Here is a 23,106-nt window from a genome sequence, read left to right as displayed (position 1 = left end):
ATTGAGGTTGGAGTGCAGATGATAAGACCCCTGCCGCAGCAGTCTGTGTCCGGTCCCCCTCTGCTCTCTGTGGCCCTGCAGTAAATGATATACCTCATGGTGTAAATATGGAACTCGTATTTCACTGAAATTTTGAAAGCATATTAGTGTTATCCAGGCCCCTCAGGCAATTGGTCTTTTATGCGTCCCGATCTGCAGATTATATTAAGTGGAATTTGGACCCTCGTATCTCTTGTAGAATGGCGTGGACGGCAAAACTCATATGAATATGTTAATTTTTTGTGTATGGGAAAATCTCCCTATTTGGGGCGAAAGAAAGAATAAACTAATCCCTTTCGAGATCTTAAACTTAAAATTCAGATTGGCACGGACGTTATTTAGTATCCATTTTTTTCCCCTCTTCAGAAATGAAAATATGATAAATGTTATTTAAATTTTATTTCAGAAAATCACAGCTGATAAAAAGTCATTTATTTCAGAAAATGTGGAACATCAGGGCCTTCATAAAGCTTCTGTCAGATGATTAAAAAATATATATTATAAATGTAATCCCTTCTGGTGCAAGTGATAATTGTTGTTAAAATAAAACATTCCACATATTTACCGCCTAACCCTGTTTATGTTTCTGCACACATTTGGACTCTTTTAAAATGTAATTAACACAAATGAATTAAACTTACTAAATGCGTTTGATTCATAATATTCCTATTAACAGTGAGCATTCTGAAAACATTTAATGCTTTAAATAAGAGGGCTTTTAGTTCTGCATGTTGTTTACCAAATTCTTTAAGAACAACTCATTCAATTTTCATTTTCCCTATCTATTACCTCTTTATTTTCTCTGAGCTTTTCATCTCCTCAGAGTTCAGTGTTTTCAGTAAATGGTTTAATTACTTTACAAATGCATTAAACTGATACAATATTTATCAGCCATGGATGATAGCTCCCTCATGGGAGGTTACTCGGGGAAAATTATTTATTTTACTCTTATCAAGTCATTTAATTGCTGTCATTGTTTCAGGGAAAGAAGGACTGATAAGTGTTTGAGTAAAAAACCATGAAGTTCTCAGCCATGTGCTTTGAATGTTCAGCGCAGGCCTTCCATATATGAGCTTGGCCTGCGCTGGGAAGCGCAGTTCAGTGCAGCAGAGACAATATTTAGCAAATGCTGCCTTTGCTGTTTAACAGATAATTTGAAAAATGCCTCAGCAAATTATCAAAATTTAATTAGCAATATAAATGCCAGAAGGGGCACATTATGTGCAATTGTCTTGCTATCTTTACGGAAATTAGTCTTTTTAAATGAATTTGCTACATTAATCATCTTAAAAATATTTTTGATCACTGAATTAATAGTTTTCCATCCTGTTTTTAGGTATTCATTGACATAGGTGATTGCCTCTTAATTACTACACCGGCCTCCTCCTATTCACTCTTATTAATTCATGTTTTCTGGCGCAGTCCCAAAAGGCAGACTCGCCCTATATCTTCTAATTACTTCTGTAATTGAATTTGCTCACTGTTTCTTGGCTAGTTTTTTAAGTGACTGTTTGTTCCAAGGTTTATTGTGTCTTTGTATGTCAGCCCTCTGCTGACAGAACAAGTGGCGCCTCTTTTCTCATTCTGCATTAATTTTCCAGCGCCTGCCCCCCTCCCCCCCCCTCCCCTCTCTCTCTCTTCTTCTGCCTCTTTTTTAAAATAATTTATTAATACCTGTGTTTCTCTCACTCAGATTCGCCACGTGAACACTACAACCAGGGTGGCAAAAGGGGGAGGGGGAAATTAATTAATTAGGAGCGCTGAAACAATTACCCTGGGCCACCTTCATTCAGTGTATGGCTCGACCCTCCACGGTTTTGAGAAGTGCCTCGTAAAGATGCTTGAAGCAGGGGATGGGAAGACTCTGCTCTCTCTCTCATGAGTCCTATGCTGTTTACAGACTAATGCTACATTTACGGCACCTGTCAATAAAAAAAAAAAAAAAAATCTCCTAACCACATGAACAAATTTATTGAACTCCTGTCAAATATGCTGTCCATGCATGCTGGTTAAATTTCTCTTCAGCCAAGATTCCTTCCATTTCCCTAAAATGGGACCAAATGTGCGATACGCGTCCTGAGGGCATTTCAGAGGTGCATCCAAGCCTGTGCACATATTTCCCTCCGCCGCCACCGCCACCGCCGTCGTCGCCGCCACCGCTGCTGGCCTGTTCGAATGAGCGGGATTAATGTGGTAATTGAAAGCCTTGTGTGAAAATGCACCAGAGAAGCGCCGGCTCCGCAGACGTGCACTTAGGAGGAGGCTGAAGACGAGGAGATGCGCGGTGCAGGGGGTTCGGGACGCACGCAGACACACGGAGAGAAAGCCCAGCCCTGTCCAGCTCAAGCCCAGCGCGCCGGGGCCCTCGTGCCTGGCTGAGTGGACACTCACCTCGCTCCTCTTATCTGGGCCTATCGGGGGCCTCTGGGGCCACTGAGCTCTGATGGGCCTGTAGGGCTCATTGTCCACGTGTCAGAGGCCATTATCCGGCCAATTCGCCTGAAAATTCTTCCCTCAGTTTGACAGTGCGTCTTTGAGAAAACTTTGCCCCTCCACCCCCTGTTTCCCATTGATTTATTTTCCTTTGCCCACTCCTATCTCCCCCAGTCCTTTGTTTCCTTATCGTGGCTTCAGGTTATTATGTGCAAAGTATTGACAGGACTAGGAGGCCCGTTGGTCGATGGAGAGCTAATGCATCCGTAATCCTGCCTTTGTTATGGCGGAATGTTTTGGTCGAGTCTCCGATGGGGAGTGAGGTGCAAAGCTGTTGATCCCAGGTTTTTTTTTTTTTTTCCTTATTTTGTTAGGAAGCCCATCCATCAATCAAAGCAGGGACCATCTGACTCCTGAATGACATCGGGACTCGGCTGAAGAAATTTGATAACGGCGTATTGTCAGACGGCTCCCCTCACTTATTTTTTTTGATAAGAAATACATTTGACTGAGCCAGATAAGCGTGTGAGGGGTAAGGGCTTTAGGATAGAGAGGGTGACACACATGCCACAAGAGACTCTGTTTTTCTCTCTCTCTGTCTCTCTCCCCCTCTGCCTTGAGAGCTTTGGTGTAAATGATACTTTTTTGGCAAACAACACAAACACAGATTCAAAAGCATGCAGCAACACACTTGTAGCGGATATGCCAGGATTATTTAATAAGATGCCAGATAGTAACGACATTCCCTATTGGGGTTTTCTGGAATCGTGAACACAGCACCAGGAATGGTGATGGTGAGGTGGAATGTAATGCCTTATTTTGTAATGGGTTTAAGGGCATGGCACATTGTCACGCTCTGCAGAGAGGCATTGTATGGGACGCTATCTATGCAGGCACTTTGTGTAATGTCCCCAGATATCTACAGTCAACAGCTACTCAAACATGAGCAAACAGGAAATGCAGTGCATATAGCCGGAGCGGCTCTGCCTGGTGCTCCCATTTAAAACCATCTCCCTGTAAATCAGTAGAGAGAGGGGGGGAGAAAGAGATGGACCTACATTCATGAAATAGGATGATAACTGTACGGCATGTTTTGACTTTTAAACCAGGTAGAGTGTTATGTTTACGTACGTGTATTTGTTATATTTGATGAGTGCATAAAATGTTTTAGATCATTGATACTTTAGCATTGTTAAGATTTTTTTTATTTCCAAAATTATTTTATTATTTTATTCTTAGTATATAAATTACACGTGAATAAATGTGAAAATTCATTCTTTAAACTGTGTGGACGTTTATTGTGGAATTTTCAGAATTGTAATTTGTAACCAATGAAAAAGGGAAGAAAGAGAGTGCTCACACAGTGGACCAAATCCATCTTCAGAAGTTCAGGGACTCTGACCTATAAAAAAACGATTTCAGAGAAAAGCTCAAGAAAGACTGAAATTACCAGAGGGCAAGAAAATGGACGTTATTGTGACCCATGCATTAACACACCGTATGATTAAGTTAGTTTTTGTGCCTGTAATGACTAGAGGGCTAAAGAGTCAGGAAAGGGAAAAAAAAATCAATGTAAGAATGCCACAGATTAGCTTGACAAATTACATGCGGCTGGCTAACCCATTGTACAGTATGGGCCGTATATTCTAAAGAAGAAGTCACAAGATGGAGCTGCCAAATGGCGAATGGACTTCAAGATCATTTTTATTGATTTTGCACAAACATCAATGGGGGAATTGGGGTAGTCCTTACGAGCCTGGGCCTTGGATGTGTGTCAGTGGAGGCCCCAACACCTCTGAGATGGACAGATGTCATTGTTCTTCTCCATGACATATCGCTCTCGAATCAGAACCGCTTCACTGGGGAGAGAGCTACCCCCAACAAAACATGTTTGTTTCTCCAAGAAAAGGAATGCTGTTATGTTGAACCAACGGCAGTTTTCGTCTCAGAAAAAAAAAAAAAAAAACATTTGTAGAAGCATTTGTGATGGGAATTTCTGTAATTTATTAAAAGGGTATCCAAATAAGACCTTGCTTTCATCAAAATAAAAAATAAATTCTTCATCGCTGAGAGCCCATGCTGGGTGTAAAATGATCAGAAAAACATTCCGGGTTATGCATTATGGGAAATAACACTGGAGGAATGACCCAGTAGCACCATTATTTCACTTCCCAGGCGTAGAGGAAGAGATCAAACATATCATTAAACAATACAAAGAAAGCAGGGACTCCACTTATGTTTTATCCAAGCAGTGCCTGCTGTAAAATGTCCAACACAAGAAAGAGCACTTTCCCTATTAATACTAATCTACCCTGACATCGGCTTGTTTGAACTTCACAGCAATACAAAGAGGCACACACACACACACACACACACACACACACACACATATGCACACGCACACATACACACGCACACATACATACACACGCACACACAAACACAGACGTGTAATGTGATAACAGCTGGCAGCATGTGATCATATGATTCTATTAGCATGTATCTGTGGCGGAGTCTTACATGGCAGCATTAGGCATGACAGATGTTAACAGTGGGAGGTAAAGGGGCTGTCAGCATAGCTCTCTTCCTAACAATGTGCACACACACACACACACACACACACACACACACACACACACACACACACACACACACACACACACACACACACACACACAGACACACACACACAGACACACACACACACACACACACACACACACACACACACACACACACAGCGAGAGAGAGACGCACACAGACAGTCTCACCACAGACACACTAGCACACAGGGAAGGCAGATGTTGCTAACTGTTGCATGCACTTGCCGTCCGTCTGTGTTGTGTTTTTTTATTGTGCCATTTAAGGGAGCACTTGGCTAAGCCAGGTCTTTCCCATGGAGATCCCGCTGCAATTACCCAGATGCCACTGGGAACGCATCTCTTAGGCCTCCTAGAACTCCGAGCTCTATTTGCTGTTCACAGCCAAGCAAACAGCAATGATTTATCTTCCCGAGGTCCCGACGCCATTTATGGGCTAGTTGTGAAATTCTACAACTAGTGTTTAAACAAGAGGGAAGAAAGCCCAGGACGGAGAAATGTGTGTCAAGTCACGGCTTGTCTGGTGTAGGGGGGGTTTGGTTGTCTGAGACCTCCCTGGTGTTCCCACATTAGACAGAGTGTGTGATGTTCCTGTGGTGAGGGGTGAGGGAGGATGACTGTATGCACTCTGTAAATGTGGAGATACTCTGCTCACCGTGACTGGAGATCAGGTTTTCCCTTACTGTTGCTGTCTCTAAACCTGTCATATTGGTGTATGAACTGAGATTTTTGTTCACATTCTTTATATGTATAGTTTTAGATTTTGTCTCTTTTGGTTCGTAATTCTGAGTTTTGAGGTATCATGGCATTCACTCAAATCCAGTGTTTCCATGTTCAACTCTTTTGGTGTTTTCAATGCATAGGATTTTATGTAAAAATCAAGAATTAATTGAAATACCAGTAAATTGAGTAAAAAATATATATTTTTTCTTTATACATTTAAAATGACTTCCAAGAACAGAGAAGACATTTTTTATCGCCGTAGTAATAAACATCACAAATGTCTCCCATTCTGTCTGTCTGAAAGAGCTGTGGTATATTTGTCACTTGATCTGTGGAATAAGTGCCAGCCAATCTTATTGTCGGCCCTTTCATGGAGACCAAAAAAAGAATTGATTTTCACATCCACCAGGGACTGGTCTTTATTTTTCCAGATTCCCTCTGCTTTTGCAAAGTCCACCACAAGATAGCCGTATTGATCCAGTGCTCTGGACTGCCATCAAAACAAAGCTTTTCCACCTCTATCAAAGGCAGCAGCTCAGCCCTTCAGAAGCTCTTCCAGGAGCCGCTGTCTGGGGGTTACGTCTATCTCCTTCTGGCCAGGACGGATGGACTGGGTCTGTCCGGGCCACTGTAGCCCAGTGGCCCGGTTGCCAGCTAGGCCGGTAGATGCGGGACAGCCGACAGGACAGGCCCCGGTCTGTCCAATAAAGACCCTCAGACTCATGCCCTGCTTATTAGGTGCATTTCAGTTCAGGCAGACAGTAGGGGTTTTCAGTATCTAAAAGGTACACAGTTAGACTTTTATAGTTTTAAGATACGGTTGGTTTCCAGTGCAGATCTGGAGTCTGGAGAAGAGATTCCCATGCAGAAACGGCCAGCGCAGTTCAGTAATGATGACAAGGCGAGTGTCACATGTTAGGCTTGTGGGCCTTGTGCGTAGGCGTTGCCATGAGAACATCCTAAACAAGAAAACATTTGCTATGGTTTTGGGATCACTGTTTGTGTGATCTCCAGTAAACGGATCTGATGACTGAGGTGGTAGTCCAACGTAGCTGTATCTGCTTGCTAGTGTAGAGCACTGATTATCTCATTACCTGTCTGTATGGAAAATGAACCTGTGGTTCAAGGCCTGGCCAAACCTGAGCGAGTAACTGAGAGATAATCATTCGGTCATGTTCCTCCGGTACACTACAAGCTATCACTCACAGCTAGGCATGTCAAGGGAGTCTTAGAGGTATCATCCCACAGTATGATGCTTATAGGTGTCTTGGTTTGATTCTAAATTACTCTCCACACTTAATTACAGGGGATGAGGAGAACGCCTCATTTCTCTTTGTTATAGGCTAAGCTTTCAGTAATCCCAAACAAAAGGGGCTAGATCTGGAAGCTATAGGATTTGCTGGCGGGATTATAGTCTGGTGGATAATGATGTGCAGTCAGCAGAAGCAAAGCTTTATTTTAATTCAAATTGGCCGGTAAACAAAATCCACTGGTATGTCTAGTGGTGAGAATAACTGTCTAGTAAGCACTGTGACAGCGCATCAACGGTTTTGCCACTTTGGCTGGATCTATTATGGGTATTATGGTGAGCAGGTATTCTGGTATCTAATGGGACTCTGCTATCTATTCAGTGTGATTGTTGGTACATGGCCACTGTCCATGTGAGGTCTTTCTGTATGTCACCGCTGTTTGCAGATTCTCCCCCATGGCATTTGTAGATGACATCATTTGGCTTATAGTCTCATCTTCTGCTCTTTGGTTCATTGAGATGCAGGTTAGTTAATGTTGGGATTGAAGCAAACATTTCATAGCAAAGTGTGTTTTTATTGGCTGTATTTCTTGTAGATAGTTTATTACAATTGTTGTCTCTTATATCCGTCGTGTCACAAGTTCCCCAAATAAAATGAAGTGAAGATGAAACTATATTGTATATTTATATTTATATTTATATTTATAAATTAGTATTCATAGTAGTGTATCATAGTAAACTGAAGCAAACCAGTGACCATATCAATCTTAGGAGGTCAAGCATATATAATGCTGTGATGAAAGGCTTCAGCTGTTGTGTAAGCTGTTTAGGATATGTGAAGGATGACTGCTTGATTGGATTTGCACATAGCAACACATGATTCTACACATGGATTTAATAAGAACATCGACTGAAAATGTGTTTTTACAACATACACGCTGAGCCGGATGTCAAAGATAGTACTGATATTTGCATATCTCTTTTGTTTTTGGCATTGTTCACACACTACCTGACTCTTTATGTTTGAAGAATGTGAAAGACTAACATGTTGTTCTTGTGTTATGATGTTACATGTCGCACAATACTGGACCTACCATGTGACCTACAATATTATTAGTAGGTTATTTACTGTGTGGTGACTCATGTGCAGGCAGCAATAAAAATGTGTGTGTTAATAGTTAAACCTGCTGTGTTTGCAGGCTAAGAATCCATGCTAACCTAAGGCTTTGCTCTCCATATTTTCCTGTCAGATTCTTTTTAATTGAGCTGAACTGAAGCGCAAGAAGATGTGCAAATATAAGACATATGTTCTTTGTTCCCTATTTACTCTGCTGCCGATTTGTAATCAGGTCTTTTGTGCAGTGCTGGAAGTTGGACAGCCTGTTTTTCCTCCTTTCCTCCACGTTTGTGCTGATAAATGGAGGGCTGTTTTAATTAAACTCTTGAAAAAGCCATATTTGAACGCAAAAAGAGCAAACATTAATGGATTTTTAGAATCGTAGACTTGGGGGGAGGATGTGGATGTGATCAGGGTGAGCGATGGGTCATATTGCTGTACATTACAGAGACTGCACATCTACAAAAGGTGGTAATGAATTGAGAAATGTTTCTTCTTTTATTAGTTTAGGTCAAACTCATCCTCTGCATGGGGAGTGAGAGAAAGAAATGATATGTTATGCATTGTCACACAATGACCCTACCTGGCCCTCAGAGATACACACAATGTGTTAAATTAACGGGTACATGGGCACATATAGATTAATGAAAGTATTTTTTTTTTTTGTTAGAGTTAGCATCCCTTTGCCTTTACATTTTGTATTTCAAGATGATTCAATGACCAACAGACCTATTGTAATTCTGTAATATCATAAATAAATATAAACACTTTAATACAGAACATTACTATAACCGACTCTATGCTCTATCAAAGTCATAATTCAGATTTTTTCAGACAGAGAGTAGAGTAAGGTAAGCAGCATATAAATGACCACCATACGTCTCATTCATTTAGGCACCATTCCAAACTGATTCTAAACTCCCTGGAAACTATTTTTACCTGACACCTCACACACATACACCACAATTAGCCTCAGCACGCTTCACGCAGGAACCACCAATTACAACTAAAATGGGTCAAACTTGGTACGTTTAAAAAAGAAACCCTCCCGTCTCTGAAACATGTTTGTTGTTTACTCTGTGTGCCCGTTGAGAAGGCCTCATGTGCACAGGGAGATGGTGAAGGGGTGGCCTCCTCTTCCTCCTCTTCCTCGCTGTGATGAGGGGACAGTCCCTCTGGGGCCCCTGGGTGTCTCCTGCGCTGGCTGGCTGCTGCGTGGTACGGGTGAATCCCTTCGCTCTCCGTCAATCCCGCGGTGGAGCGCAGGCAGGAGGAGATCACTCGGTGACAGTGACTGACGGGTCTCTGACCCCGCGACGCTCCCCATTGATTAGAGATTCAGTGCGGCCCACGAGAGAACAGCGCAGGGGTCCCGGGGTGCCATCCTCCCATTAGACCACGCTTGTGCGGAGTAAACACAGGCAGGGGGTGGAGGGGGGGTGGGCAGGACTGAGAGAGAGAGATAGAGGGAGAGAGGGAGAGAGAGCGGGGGGTGGGGGGGAAGGGGTGCTCATGCATATGGAAATGAGTGAATTGTGTTGCGGATATGAATGTCCAGTTTCATCTGGAGCACATTAGCATTGAGCCTCGTGGAATACACTTAAAAGTGACCCTCAACTTATCTATGAGTGTGTTTGTGTGTGTGTGTGTGTGTGTGTGTGTGTGACTGGGAAATAACACGTTACTACACTGACTGTCATTTTTCCATGTATTTTTTATCACCCAACAATTTAATTAAAAATCATTTCAGACATCCATTGTATAATTCGTTTGACTTTGATTTTGGGCTCCCCGATCAAATTAATAAAGCGATCTGTGGCAAAGCATATTACTAACAATAAATCTGTTAATCCTCTTCACAATAATACTTAAAGCCAGGATACTTTTCTTTGACTTTTTCAAGGAAAAGAGAGTGCTTTGAAAGTGAGTTTTGGGGTAAGGGAAGAAAGATGAAACACTTCCAGATTACTGTTGCAGTGCGAGATTTAAAAAGCGCCATCATATTTTTTTTTCACCGTCACTTCACTGTTATAATCCTATCAACTGATTGCTGTTTTTGTTGTGGTTATTGGACTTCCTCCGAATAAACTGTTCAACTCCCTCCTTGCACGAGGAGCACCTCGAAAGCTAATTAGAAGGGGTAGTGTTTTGATTGAAGCCATTATTACTTCTCTTTTGTCAATGCACTTTGGAGATTAACAGTGAACCATGTTCTACGAGAAGACAAAGCTCTCCAGCCAGTGCACTGGATTACTGTCACTATGGAGCTATACGAAGGTGGTGGAAGCCAGTAATTCCTACAGAAAGGTAGACAAACACAGAGCTAGTGACTAACAACTTTCCCTGTTGGAATCTTTTGTCTTCCTGCTCGGCCCTTTTTCCTCCTGCTCTCTGTCACAATGGATAAAGACCTCCACTCAGGCCAAGTCCAAAGTCTAGGTGACATGGAGCCTAAATTTGCCTCTAATGAAGGCCGACACACAATATGCTTTGTTTGGGCAAACCTGCAAAGTCTTTCTGTTGCTCTTAAGCACTTTATTGATTACCCATATCTTATTTACAAGTACAGAACCAGAGGCAAATTGAATGCTTGTAACTGAAAACCTCCTGGTAGCGCCTGCTTACTTTCTTAGCTTAATTACAAATAGCATCAGCAGCCAGCTGAATAGTGATTCCCAGTAACTCCATAAGGCCCTGTCCCTCGACCATGTTTAGCAAAAGACTAATGCCTTCATGTTATGCTACTGAAGAATGATGAATGAAATACATAGGAGAAAAACAGAGCTGCTTTGAGACTTTAATGCCACAGTGCATTCTTAAATCCAGACATTTGTATTCATTATATATCATCTTATGTCAAATTTCTGTCCAGTAGGTAAAAGTCGCTGCATCAGTAATTCTTCAGTAAATTATACTGATGCATTTGTTCTTATTTGGGCTTTGACTTTTCTTGGAAGGGCCATATTTACTGACTACACAATAAATACAAATATGTCCCTTATAATAAACGAATCGTAAACGAATAATAATAATAATAATAATAATGTCAAGTGAAATGAGCGTGCAAGTTGTTAGTAATACTGCAGTGTGTCTACAAAGGAAAAAAATCTTTATCAAATCCCCATTCTTTGGCTTTCAATAACCCGAACCCATTACCTCACGGCAGCTTTTGTTGGTCGCATACAAGGGAGAACAAAATGGTTATTCAGGAGAACGCTTTAGATTTTTATTGTGGGTAGTAGTCACAAAGAGCAGTGTTATTGTATTAAAAGAACCATCTGTACCAGAAACAATGGCTTCAAATTATCTTTGACTACCCACTGAAAAATATAAAGCCTTTTCTTCTCATTATGTTTGACGGGGGGTGGTAGACTTGGTATAACTGACTTTTGTTGTTCTTGATGCATTCTTCTTCTCTCTCTTTTTTTTCAAAATCGGCCCCTTTTCAGATTGTGTGTCGCCATAAACGGCTTTTCTTGTTCCAGGGCTGGCGACCAAAGACTAACGTTAAGCGAGAAGACTGAGCGGCTGTATGCTGGTGTCGGAGCTATGCTGCCCCGGGAAGCCAGCGAGCCAGGGAGGCATGAGAACAGGGTGCCCGGGGAGAGTACAGTAGTTTCAGATCTCGCCGGAAAAACCGTCAGCGGGGCTTGACGGCACACTTCTAACACTGGTGGGATACATCGTTCTGCCAATCAACCCACGATAAGGACAACTCCCAACTGAAGCGTAAGTGTCTGTACCGGCAAGAGTGTTTTCAGAGGGTGGACAGAAAGCATACATGCGTGTTGGGTATTTGGTCGTTTGAGCTTCCTGGTGCTGTGTAGTATCACCGTAGGCTACTATTTGGAGCACATTAGTTTTGATAGACGTGCGGGCTACACCGGTGCTTCGCCATTTAGGCTACAGTTAAGGATCGCCGCTGTACATCGTTTAGATTTGTACGGGCATGTTACATTAGTGGTCGTTATTTTTAATAACTTTCTTTTTCATGTTGAAACCTATATTTTATGGAGCCGTGTTGCTTAGTCAAGATTCATAGGCTTAGTGGTGAGGATGTTTCGCATGAGTTACCCTGTTTTCCATCACAAATTATAGATTAAACATATTGTCCACGTACGACTACTTGTCGCATTAAAATATAAAGTAAAAAAATAAATCTAAACGAGCTCTTTACGACTGACCCAGCTTACTTTTATTTTAACTTATCTTCCCGCTACCGGGAGTTTCTTTCTGCGAGCCATTGCTTACGAATTAGAAGTAACTTTTGTAGGATACGCACAGCATCATTCAGCAACAAATCGTAACAGAATATCTTCGGGGGGGAATGACTTTGATACATTTGTCACTTTTCATTATTGGACCCTTATTAGATCTTTCCATTAAATAAATTGCCATTACACAGTAACAATTGGCTACATTTTTATTGTTGTTAGCACGGCCCCTAGTGGCGACAGATGTCAAGTTTACTTAGGGTGTCCATCATCTAGGAATCACACCTGACGTCTTCTTATCTACTGAACTCTCACAAGGATTGTCCTTTGAGACTTCATTCGTATAGTGTGTGTGTGTGTGTGTGTGTGTGCGCGCGCCTACGTGCGTGCATCTGTGTTCTTGTAGCGTTATTTTCCCAATAAATACTGTAGCCTTGCCTTTATTATATCCTGAAATGCCACTAGTTAGTGGTAGTGATGGTGTGATCACTCCCCTTGTGAGAATATGGAGATAATGTCCATAATGTAGGTATAAAAACCATCCAACCATCTCAGGGTCAGGTAATTTAGGCCCCCCTAAAATGTGTAAAATCGGTCCACTGCTCAAGTAACTGTCACATAAAATATTTAGGTACTAGGCCTATTTAGTAACAAATGTGTGCAGCATATGAACATGTTTGTGATCGTTTGTAGTTTCATTTTGTGGACTTTAGGGCCTGTGCGGGCCATTCTGAATTTGCAGCCAACTAATTTTAAGTGATGTGGGTCATCCTTTGATATTGTGGTTTATGCCTAAATTGGGCAATTCTCCCAACTCTATCATCTTCATATGTTATTTAATGTAAAAAATATGGTCAAATCAGCCTCGCTCGTGGTAGGCCTACCGGTCGGCAAGACTGAACACCAGTCTGCGATTTAACAATGTTAAGAAATACGTGGACACTCTCCAGGACGTGTCTACCCTGCGGTTTCTCGTCATAGAACAAGTAGATTAAGGTTAGCGGGAAACGCACTCAAATGCAGATAAATATGAGGTATTTTAAACTAGCATTTTAATAGTTCTCTGCTTTGTCATTTCTAGTGCAATTAGGTATGGTCGTAAATACAATCTAATAAATGTAGGCAATTATTAGTCTAAATTGATCTTAATTGTTGTTTACGGAACAACTTCGATAGCCTAGGTTCTAATTTACAGAATATCTGTCTTGTTAGACTGCATTCACGCAAAAGATCAGACTGTAAACTTCCCCGTATACTCAGTTATCCCAAGAAGTCTTTATTTCTTTCTAGTTGTGTTTATAAGACCTTGTATTACCTATGTCTGCCCATTATACTGTAGGCTACCACTCTAGAGTTTTGTTTGTTTGGAAGGGACTGATGTTGCAAGACGCAAGATACAGACATCCTTCAACATATAATTTCCTCTGTGGCCCAAGGACTTTTGATATGTGAATACTGTAGCGCACAGAGAGTGGTAGTACCTAAATTCACCGGAAGAGGGCGACTTTAAAACACAACTGGGTTTTTTGGCGTAACTGCGAATAAGGGTTTATTATTGATACGAATGCACGTGTTTTGGGATTTTTCACTGAACTACCACTTTTGAGTTTGTTCGAGTATGGATGGCGTACCACTGGTAAATATGCTTAGCATCACTCGAATTTTTAAATCACAAATTAGTTTGATAAAGTCAGTGACTTTAGTACTGTATCTGAGTATCTTGAAATTTTTGAATATTCACCTTGCTTACATGCCTCTAAGTGTCTTTTGGCTTTTCTCGTCTTCTCACTTTTGTGACCAAGAGCATTTTAGCAACAAAGCTTTTTCTAACAGAATAGAAGGGAATATGCCCTCCTTTTGTTCTGCCTGATGTACTGACAACACGTTAAACAAACTAGTCATTTGTGATGGACATGTCTCTGCTTTCTACTGTCATTCAACGTCCGTCGATCACATTTGACACACGAGAAATATTTAACTACCACTCCAAAACACCCTACCACTATAATAGATTCTGGGGCCTGTGACATCAGTTGTTGTTGTTGATGGTAGTGGTTGTGTTGTTTCGCATACAAATTGTGTAACTTAAGAAGTTTTGGTTGGACTGTAAGTCTACTAATGTGGCAGAAGAAATAGCTCAGAATTGACTTTAAAGTACAAAAGTATTTAGGGGGTTATTTTGCCTGTATGTGTTTTCTGTTTTTTTTTTCTTTCTTCTTTCTGCCATCGTATTTCAGTCTGCATTTTTACTTGCTATCTCGCTCGTGGTGTGTAAGTTGGGGGTCCTCTCCGATTCAAGGGAGTTTTTTATGTTGCAAGAATAATACCTTACACGCAGATTTAGTGGTATAAATGCAACGACTAATGCGTAATGATAATACACGGTTTTACACTGTGTCCATTTGGCTTCCAATGGTGCTAAACTACCAAAGCTTACCATCATTTGTAAATAAACAATTCGAGTTATAAAGTTACTAACTTTATCATTTACTTAAAAAAAGCTTGCTACTTTTGGTGTGCCTTCCTAAGTGCTTTCAGTTTGCTACTTACTATGATAAATTTATGGCATCTATTGGTTGATACAGTCTCTGCCTCTGCTACTGCTGACCGCAAGTAACCCCGCCCCTTTATGCTAAATAATCCTGGCTGAGGGAACATCGCTTGTGATTGGTCAGGTGGGTAGCATTTATTCTCTGACAGCCCGTACATGAATGGTTGTCTATTAACTTGTTCAAAAAGTATCAGGAGTTGTCAAGGCTCTGGCGGAGAGGCAGACGTGGTTTGTTGATTCTTTAAAGACTAAGAAAGAAGTTTGTGGTCACAACAGGACCAACTGGCTGAAGGAAGAGAGACGTTTGCTACTTCAGTAAAGTTACTGAAACCGGCAAGGGACCCACAGAAAACCTCTGGATTGGACTTTCTTTCGCACTGGTGAGGCAAGCTTCTGAAAACCGTTGCAATGTATAATATGATGGAAACCGAACTCAAACCCCCTGCACCCCAATCAACTGGGGGTACGGGGAATACTAACACTTCTGGAAACAACCAGAAAAACAGCCCGGACCGAGTCAAGAGACCCATGAATGCCTTCATGGTGTGGTCCAGGGGACAGCGAAGAAAAATGGCGCAGGAGAACCCCAAAATGCACAATTCGGAAATAAGCAAAAGACTCGGGGCCGAATGGAAACTTCTTTCCGAGAGTGAAAAGCGACCTTTTATTGACGAAGCCAAGCGTCTCCGTGCTCTCCACATGAAGGAACATCCGGATTATAAATACAGACCCCGGCGGAAAACCAAGACCCTGATGAAGAAGGACAAGTACACTCTTCCAGGTGGGCTTCTTGCACCGGGCGGCAATGGCATGGGCGCTGGGGTGGGTGTCGGGGGTGGCCTGGGCGGCGGGGTTAACCAGAGGATGGACAGTTATGCACATATGAACGGATGGACAAACGGAGGCTATGGTATGATGCAGGAACAGCTTGGCTACGGGCAGCACCCCGGTCTAAACGCGCACAACACAGCACAAATGCAGCCCATGCACCGTTATGATATGAGCGCGCTCCAGTACAATTCTATGACAGGTTCTCAGACATACATGAACGGGTCGCCCACGTATAGCATGTCCTATTCGCAGCAGACCACCCCTGGAATGACTCTCGGCTCGATGGTCAAGTCCGAGTCCAGTTCGAGTCCACCGGTTGTCACCTCTTCCTCACACTCAAGGGGTGCCCCTTGCCAAACTGGGGACTTACGGGACATGATTAGTATGTACTTACCGGGCGCTGAAGTTCCTGAGCAAACTGCTCAAAGCAGACTTCACATGTCCCAACATTATCAGAGCGCACCTGTGCCCGGCACAACGATTAATGGCACGCTCCCATTATCACACATGTAAATGAACTTTTATAGCAGAAAACTGGACAACTCTGGACTTATTTTTGTACAGAATTTTTTTGGGGGGAGGGAAAGTTGTATAGAACTCAAGGAAAGAACACGAAACTTTTTTTCTTTCTATTTAAAAGAAAAGCTCTAGAGGAACGGTAGGATCTCCACAAAAGTTTTTTTTTTTTCAGGTGTATGAGATTTTTGAAAGTAGAAAAGGGGAGTCAATCAAATGTTTTATTATTGCAATCATGTTTTGTACAGTATTTATCAAAGAAACATAACAATCAGATGTAATGTTTGTAAACTACAAGAAGTTAAATTTTTATGAACGTCAGTTCCTCTAAATGAATGAATGGGTAAATAAATAATAGGTTCAGGATTGACACTGAGTTCAGTATACTCCAAACTCACTCTGCAAACACTGGAAGGACAGAAAATATGTAAAAGCAGGTAATGTTTCTCTTTGAAGGTAAATAGTACTAAACCATTTTAATTTAGTTCAAATGAGAGAAAAGGAAAAAAAGCTTTCTCACAGGTTAAAACATTATTGTTAATTTATATTTTGTCTCCCACTCTCCATCTGTTAGAGATATGAAGTTTTGTGTTCATTGTTTTTCTCATGGTTTGTAAATTTTCTGTATATTTACTGTGACATTTTAAGTTTTATTTTAAATCTTCATTTCCGTAGTTGTATTTTAAAATGTGGCCTGTCCGCAGTTGCCAACACTCCATGTATATATTTGAACTAATAACATCATTATAACAGTTACAATTTCAGCTGAGTTTTTTCAATATGCAGTTTGAAATGAATAAATTTTTGAAATTTGGATATTTGAAATTGTTCTCGAGTTTTGATTTTATTTGTCATTCAGCTCAATTTGTTTGTTATCATTGACAAATTAGTTTTTGTCATTGCGGCATTGCCTTATTTCAAATAATTATCTATCATGTCAAATAGGTTACAGCTGATCTTACACTGGAATTACGTTTTGATAACTACATGTGTTGGTTTACCTTGTCGTTTATCAGGTGATATTTGAAAAGTGCGCTTATTACTCTAACCATAATACACACATTGTTTTAATGTTTTAACCAAGTGAGAATCAGAGGTAGCCTACATTTTTCACCGTGAACATTCGTTTGTCCTCAAGTAAGTACTGGAATATTCTCAATATACATTCAAGAAGTGTGACTGAGTGAATGGGTGACTTACTGAATGCATGTGATGTGTGGTCACATTTAATAACTTGAATACGTTGTATTGAAGTATAGATTGTACTGAAATTATGTACATCTCTGTTTTTTTAGTGCATACACGCCTTTGTCTGCGGATTTCGAGGAAGCCACCATGCAAAAGGTTGTTCCATGTTATCCTAGTCTGAGAGGGAAGATAAAACGCCCATAATGTTGAAGATTCACATCAAGGTAGTCGCTCATTTTTTATATCTGCTGATAATTCTTTAGAAGACGTTTTAAACTACCATCTTGGATCGAAATTACAATCAGCATTAGACCACAGGCTAAAGCAAGTCCACGTCAAAATATTTTCATTAGCCTACTTCTGACCACTTGTTCCTCATGCGTCTATTGTAGGCCTTTGCATGATCTAGAGTTTATATTTTCAATATATTAGAAGAGCTAAGTAGCCATTATTAAAGGCTAAGCTGCATGAAATACAAAGTGCTTGTTTTGTTTTTACAGCATCAGCGAATGCCTTAAAATGATTGGCACCTGTCAGTAAGCGGACATTCCGCCATCTGTTAATTACTTAATTAAGACTATAGTTTACGGACGATGTATTGATTTTTTTTTACAGACAATACACAATATAAATGTACATCATTGAAACCTAGGCGATGGATTGATACTTATAAAAATAATGCGTCGTGGCAATATAAAGTTACATTTAATAAACAAATTACGCTCTGATTAAATCTTTAAAAGTTGTTATGAAGCAGTTAAGGTCTGTAATGTTGTTGTTGTTGTTGTTTCTAGTGCAATTATTTAAAGTAACGTAACTTTATAATATTAATAGGGGAAAGTAGAGCAGAATATGGCAGGCAAACCGCACTAAGATCTGCATTTAGTATGCCCTTGTGATTTTCATGGGCTGTTGTATTTCACACCAATGTGAATGTATCCTATTTAAATACTGTTTTGTGTTCGCCGTTGATGGTTTTAACACTATACACTCCAATGTCTCGGGACACAGAACTTTTTTATTCAATGTTTCACTTCTGCTTTCTGCTAGAACTAGGATAGCCTACATGTTTGCACTCATGCCCCAGTGTGGCTTGCTCTAAATTAGCATCAAGATAAGATTATTATGTGCCCATATTCGGTGGAAATAGAAGTGTTTGAAATCTGGAGGGTGTTAAAATATTTTGCTAAACTGCGGAGGTAGATTAGCACTCTTGCTTGCCAAAGCTCTGAAGCTTCTATTACAGCGAGTCTCAAGGGAACGGAGCTCACATTAACCGCTAAATGAATATTTGACGAGGTCTCATTCTAAAGTATTATTCCGACAAACGTGTCCCTACCGGACTTTCAAAGGGTCAGGGAGCAGTGGTTCAATGAATTATACAACCAGTAGGATTGGTTGTAATGGTTGGACGTGTTAGGTAAACTCATTTTAAAGTCTGTTTCCTCTTATATTATTTGACAGAAGATAAACCGTGAAGTTTACTCTATGGTAAAGGGACGCGCTTTCTCTTGACATCACATTACGCGTAGTGTGCATTCTTTCTCAGATTGAATTATTAGTGAAAAACATAAGTGGAACACTGTCCCCTATTTACACGACAGATTAGATTAAGTGACAATATTGAAATGAATCGTGATTATCTTTGGGACAACAACTAATACTTACACGAGCAGGTTTATTGAACAAGGGCTATGGAGGCATCACTGGGGTATAGGAAGAGCTGGTGTAAAATAGATAGAGCGCTGTTTGTGTTGTTAAATGCAGGCAAGAAACTGGTCACCATGAGATGACAAGAAACATAGTTTTCAGTTACAGATTTTTTTCAACTGCTGGAAAAGGAGCGCTTTAGGCCTACCATATTTCACAGTTCATCGTGCGTTTAATAGCCCAATCTTAATTAATGTATCGAGGACAAATCAATAATTTTACCAAATGTCAAATCATTTTGTGCAATATGTGGCGTTGGCATGATAGGGGGAAACGACATGTTGTTAGTTCACCTTCCGATGCGGCGATTTTAAAAGATATTTGAACAGCAACAGGTGGTAGGCTATAAGTGCTGTATATTCCTGAAATGTACCGATGCTCTTAAAAAATCGTACCGTTAATGAAAATTAGTTTACCAATAAAACCCAGATATTGCATCACATAAATGTCATAATTTAAAACCAAGTCAAAGACCGTTAAAGTTAGAGTTCTTCGTATCACAGTGTCCTTGGCTACATTTAAAATGTCTGAGAAAGAACTTGAATGGGTTTATATTTAAAAATTAAGAAGTGGCAACATATTTCTTGTGATATTCCACGTGCTTATTTATTAAGGTGTGAGAGTGGCCTCTTTGTTTTTTTTTCTTTTGTGCTAGTGGGCTTTCTAGGTGAGCAGCCATGGCTAAACCAACAATTACTCTTTTCATGTTTTTCTGGAGGGACCAGTCATACAGTACGAGTATAAGGAACGATGACGTCATATACATCTTTTGTCAAGTAAATATGATTTGCTCATGATACCCTTTCTTACCAGAAATGGTAGTATCGCCCTACGTGGTTGACCACCATGGAGGGTTTGACAAGGCATTGTAGAATTGTATTAACGTGTACTTTGACATAGCCTTTTGTTTTTAACCCTGAGAATTATAATTGGGCACACTGATGAATTTCAGAGTTTTGACGGAGACTAAAAAATGTCATTGGGTTGTCAGGTTAATACCAATACCATTAGCTTGGTCTCGTGTTTTTTTAAGAGATAGCCCTATTTAATGTATACTGAGTGATTGTGTTTACTTGGAAGAACTTTGGAAACTAGTGAACTAGTGACTTTCTTCCCGCACTGTCATCCAACCCCCATTTCCACTCATTTTTGTTGGGGGGGGGGGGGGGGGGGGGGGGGTTTGATCTGTGGCGGCTGGGAGGGGAACGCAGCGTTGTGCCATGCATTGAATTGAAAACTGTCAGAGATGTCGTCTATTTTAACAGTCTCTCGTGGAGTGAATGGCAGTCGCTCCCTGATCCAGTGCAGGTGCAGGGAAGCTGGGGGGATGGGGGTTCTCTCCGGCTCAGCCAAAATGCGCATTCTCTTCAATAGACCACACACTGTCAGCCAGCATGGCATCAGCTCTGCGCCTCTCACACTACTCCGCTGCAGGACTTAGGCGAGTTCATTTTTGTGCCTCTATAATCACAGCCTATGGCTATCATTTGCCCTGCAATGGTGTTAATGTACACTCCCCACCCTAAAGAAAAAAAACCAAACACTCATACTTTTATGTTTGTGGTTGCCATTTAAACATTTGTCATCAATTAGGATCATTAAAAAAACTTCTTTCATTGTTTTCATTTTTTTAAGCTGACGTTGACAGTGGCTAACGTAAAACTGTGACACAAATGGCACACCATATTTCGCTGCAATGGTAAATGTTTTATGTGATTTATGTGTGCTTTTGGTACCTTTAGCATTGTACTGCGTAATCTTTTCAGTCTTGATTAACGGGCCTGGAGGTAATCTATTTTCATTCTGGTATGTACGAACCATGTAGGAACGGACACCACTGTGTGGTGGTCATATAATACAAGCTATGCAAATGTATGCTACCACAAGCATACCGATACAGCTGTCGACGCCCCTTCCCCGAACGACTATGTTGTCTTGTCCGTGGCATTTGATGAAATGTTGAAGTAATTCATTCAGTGTGAACTTCATTTTTTGCTTGTTTATGCAATTCAACTTCTCAACGTGTGTATGGAAATACTGATGTTTTTTTCGATTATCCGTTTAATTAGGCCAGTCTGTGAAGTAGCACTAGTTGGAAAGAATCTCTGAGACAGTCCAAATTTATTATGAAGCCCCTGTAACGTTGTCAAGTGTAGTTTACGTACACCTTTCGTGTCCACTCATAAATTAAATTAAGAAAGCAGAAGACCAAATAATGTCTTGGAGACACCCTTGTGAAGGTGTCATCATTTTTTTTTAAATGAGGACTCTTCTCATCTCCCACGTATTGCCATAGCTCTATTTTAAGTCTGTTAAGGTGTTAGCAATATTTATCATGGATGAAAATAGATCAACCTGTGCTGTTGGGTGTCATCTTGAACTTACATATACACATTGTCTTATTACTAATTCGAGTTAATACGCTCTTAATAGCGCTGTAACAGCGGATAATTGGCCCCTTTTCCGAACAACAATGTAAATCACCATCTCTTTCTTATTTAATAACGTCAAACGCTTCGCTGGATTGGCTCCGACAGTGAAGACCTTTTCTTTCTAGGCAGTGTTGTTCGGAGGGAACAATGCAGATCTAATTGTGGAGATTTTAGGAGCTGGCCACTGAGGGTGAGCAGCGAGGACTTGAAATCTGGATCAGATGACTGATGAAATACATTCTTCGGAGGGACACATATTGACCGGATGTACTTGTGTCGTGTTATATTTACTTGTAATCTGCAGTACACATCTTGCTGTGATAAACTCTGTTTTTGAATATAGTTAACCTTTACTGTCAGATGGAAATGTTGTCATATTTCTTTCTTTCCCTTGCAGTGTTTTTCTTTAATTCCTCCTCTACTTTGAAACACACCTTATGGACAGGCAGATTTTTTTTTAGAAAAGCCAAACTTGGTGATGGAACTCGAAGGCTGCTGGTTTCAACTATATCAGCAGAAAGTGAAACTTCTGTATTTTTACCTGCTGATTGCGCTGAGCCATGGGTTCAGCGCGTCTCGAAGTTAGTGTGGCTCGCATTGTCCTTATTTGCGCATCTGTTGTGCTGCAACAAGGTTATCCATACGCGACAATAGTGGAGGCACAAGTGTTTCTGCGTTTCCACAGAGTCCACCCCATGCTTGGAACAATATATGCTTTGATGCAGCGGTTCAGTCAGCAGGGGTGTTCAGAGCGATGCAGATCAAGCTCGCTTTTAATGGACCAGTGGCATAGCCTGGGAGCTAAACGGAGAGGGGAGTACAGGGGTGGGGGCTGCACGGGTGTGTGTAGAGGGGAGATGGGGATTGGGAAGGAGGGGTGGGGGGTACTTCCAGACAAACGTCGTTGTGCTGCACGGATGCAAAGTTTGAAGTAAAGCCTTTGTCCGGCCTGCCAACCGAAATGGAAACCCATTATTTCTGTAGAACATTTGGGCCTGTTCGAGTTAATCATCCTTTCATTTTTAAGTAGCCTGTGAATTTTTTATACGCCTCAGTGGTGTGGCCAGCTAGCTTTTGTTTTGTAACATGATTTAATTTGGTTGTATAAAGCCCAAACAAAACAAAACAAAACAAAATCCTAATGATTGTGGTCCGTTCCTAATATAGGTTATAATATATGTTTGCGCAAATGATATCCAAAAGTAATAAAGAGCAAACATGATGTTGTCTACTCCAAAAGAGACGGTAGTTCATCTGTGCAGGGTCTTCTTAACTCTACGTCATTCGTAAGTTTTACTGTAAGCTGTACATTAACGTTTCGACGTGTTAACAGGAACCTTCTCAGCTCAGTATATCTTCTGTAAAACATATTTCAGTAAGGTTGGTCTGGATCACTCTTAGCTATACCTTCATGGAGTTTTCAGATGTAAAACACGTTTTGTCATTGTCTGGACGTATGCACGGACTGCCATGTAAGAAATGTGTTGCATTACATTTTTGCTC

At 40.9% G+C, this 23,106-nt stretch overlaps 1 protein-coding gene and 1 long non-coding RNA gene across 3 annotated transcripts in view; both read left to right on the top strand.

The window, feature by feature from the left end:
- The window catches only part of LOC116222128, a 96,741-nt gene that overhangs the window by 57,285 nt on the left and 16,350 nt on the right, over positions 1-23,106 (top strand). For both annotated transcript variants that reach the window (XR_004164480.2, XR_004164481.2), the window contains 2 exons: positions 11,647-11,890; positions 17,569-17,685. This is a non-coding gene — a long non-coding RNA (uncharacterized LOC116222128). The remainder of the gene's footprint in view (positions 1-11,646; positions 11,891-17,568; positions 17,686-23,106) is intronic.
- sox2 (SRY-box transcription factor 2) lies at positions 14,266-17,098 on the top strand. Its single transcript, XM_012842196.3, has one exon. It carries the CDS (start codon positions 15,335-15,337, stop codon positions 16,268-16,270), a length of 936 nt encoding a protein of 311 aa, XP_012697650.1. The 5' UTR covers positions 14,266-15,334; the 3' UTR covers positions 16,271-17,098.

The sequence above is a fragment of the Clupea harengus genome, chromosome 10 (genome assembly GCF_900700415.2).
Source record: "Clupea harengus chromosome 10, Ch_v2.0.2, whole genome shotgun sequence".
Lineage (NCBI taxonomy): Eukaryota > Metazoa > Chordata > Actinopteri > Clupeiformes > Clupeidae > Clupea > Clupea harengus.
This window is presented reverse-complemented; position numbering and strand designations above follow the sequence as displayed.

Excerpts from the sequence above, each read along its gene's own strand:
- sox2 (XM_012842196.3), top strand. The coding sequence starts at position 15,335 with ATGTATAATATGATGGAAACCGAACTCAAACCCCCTGCACCCCAATCA.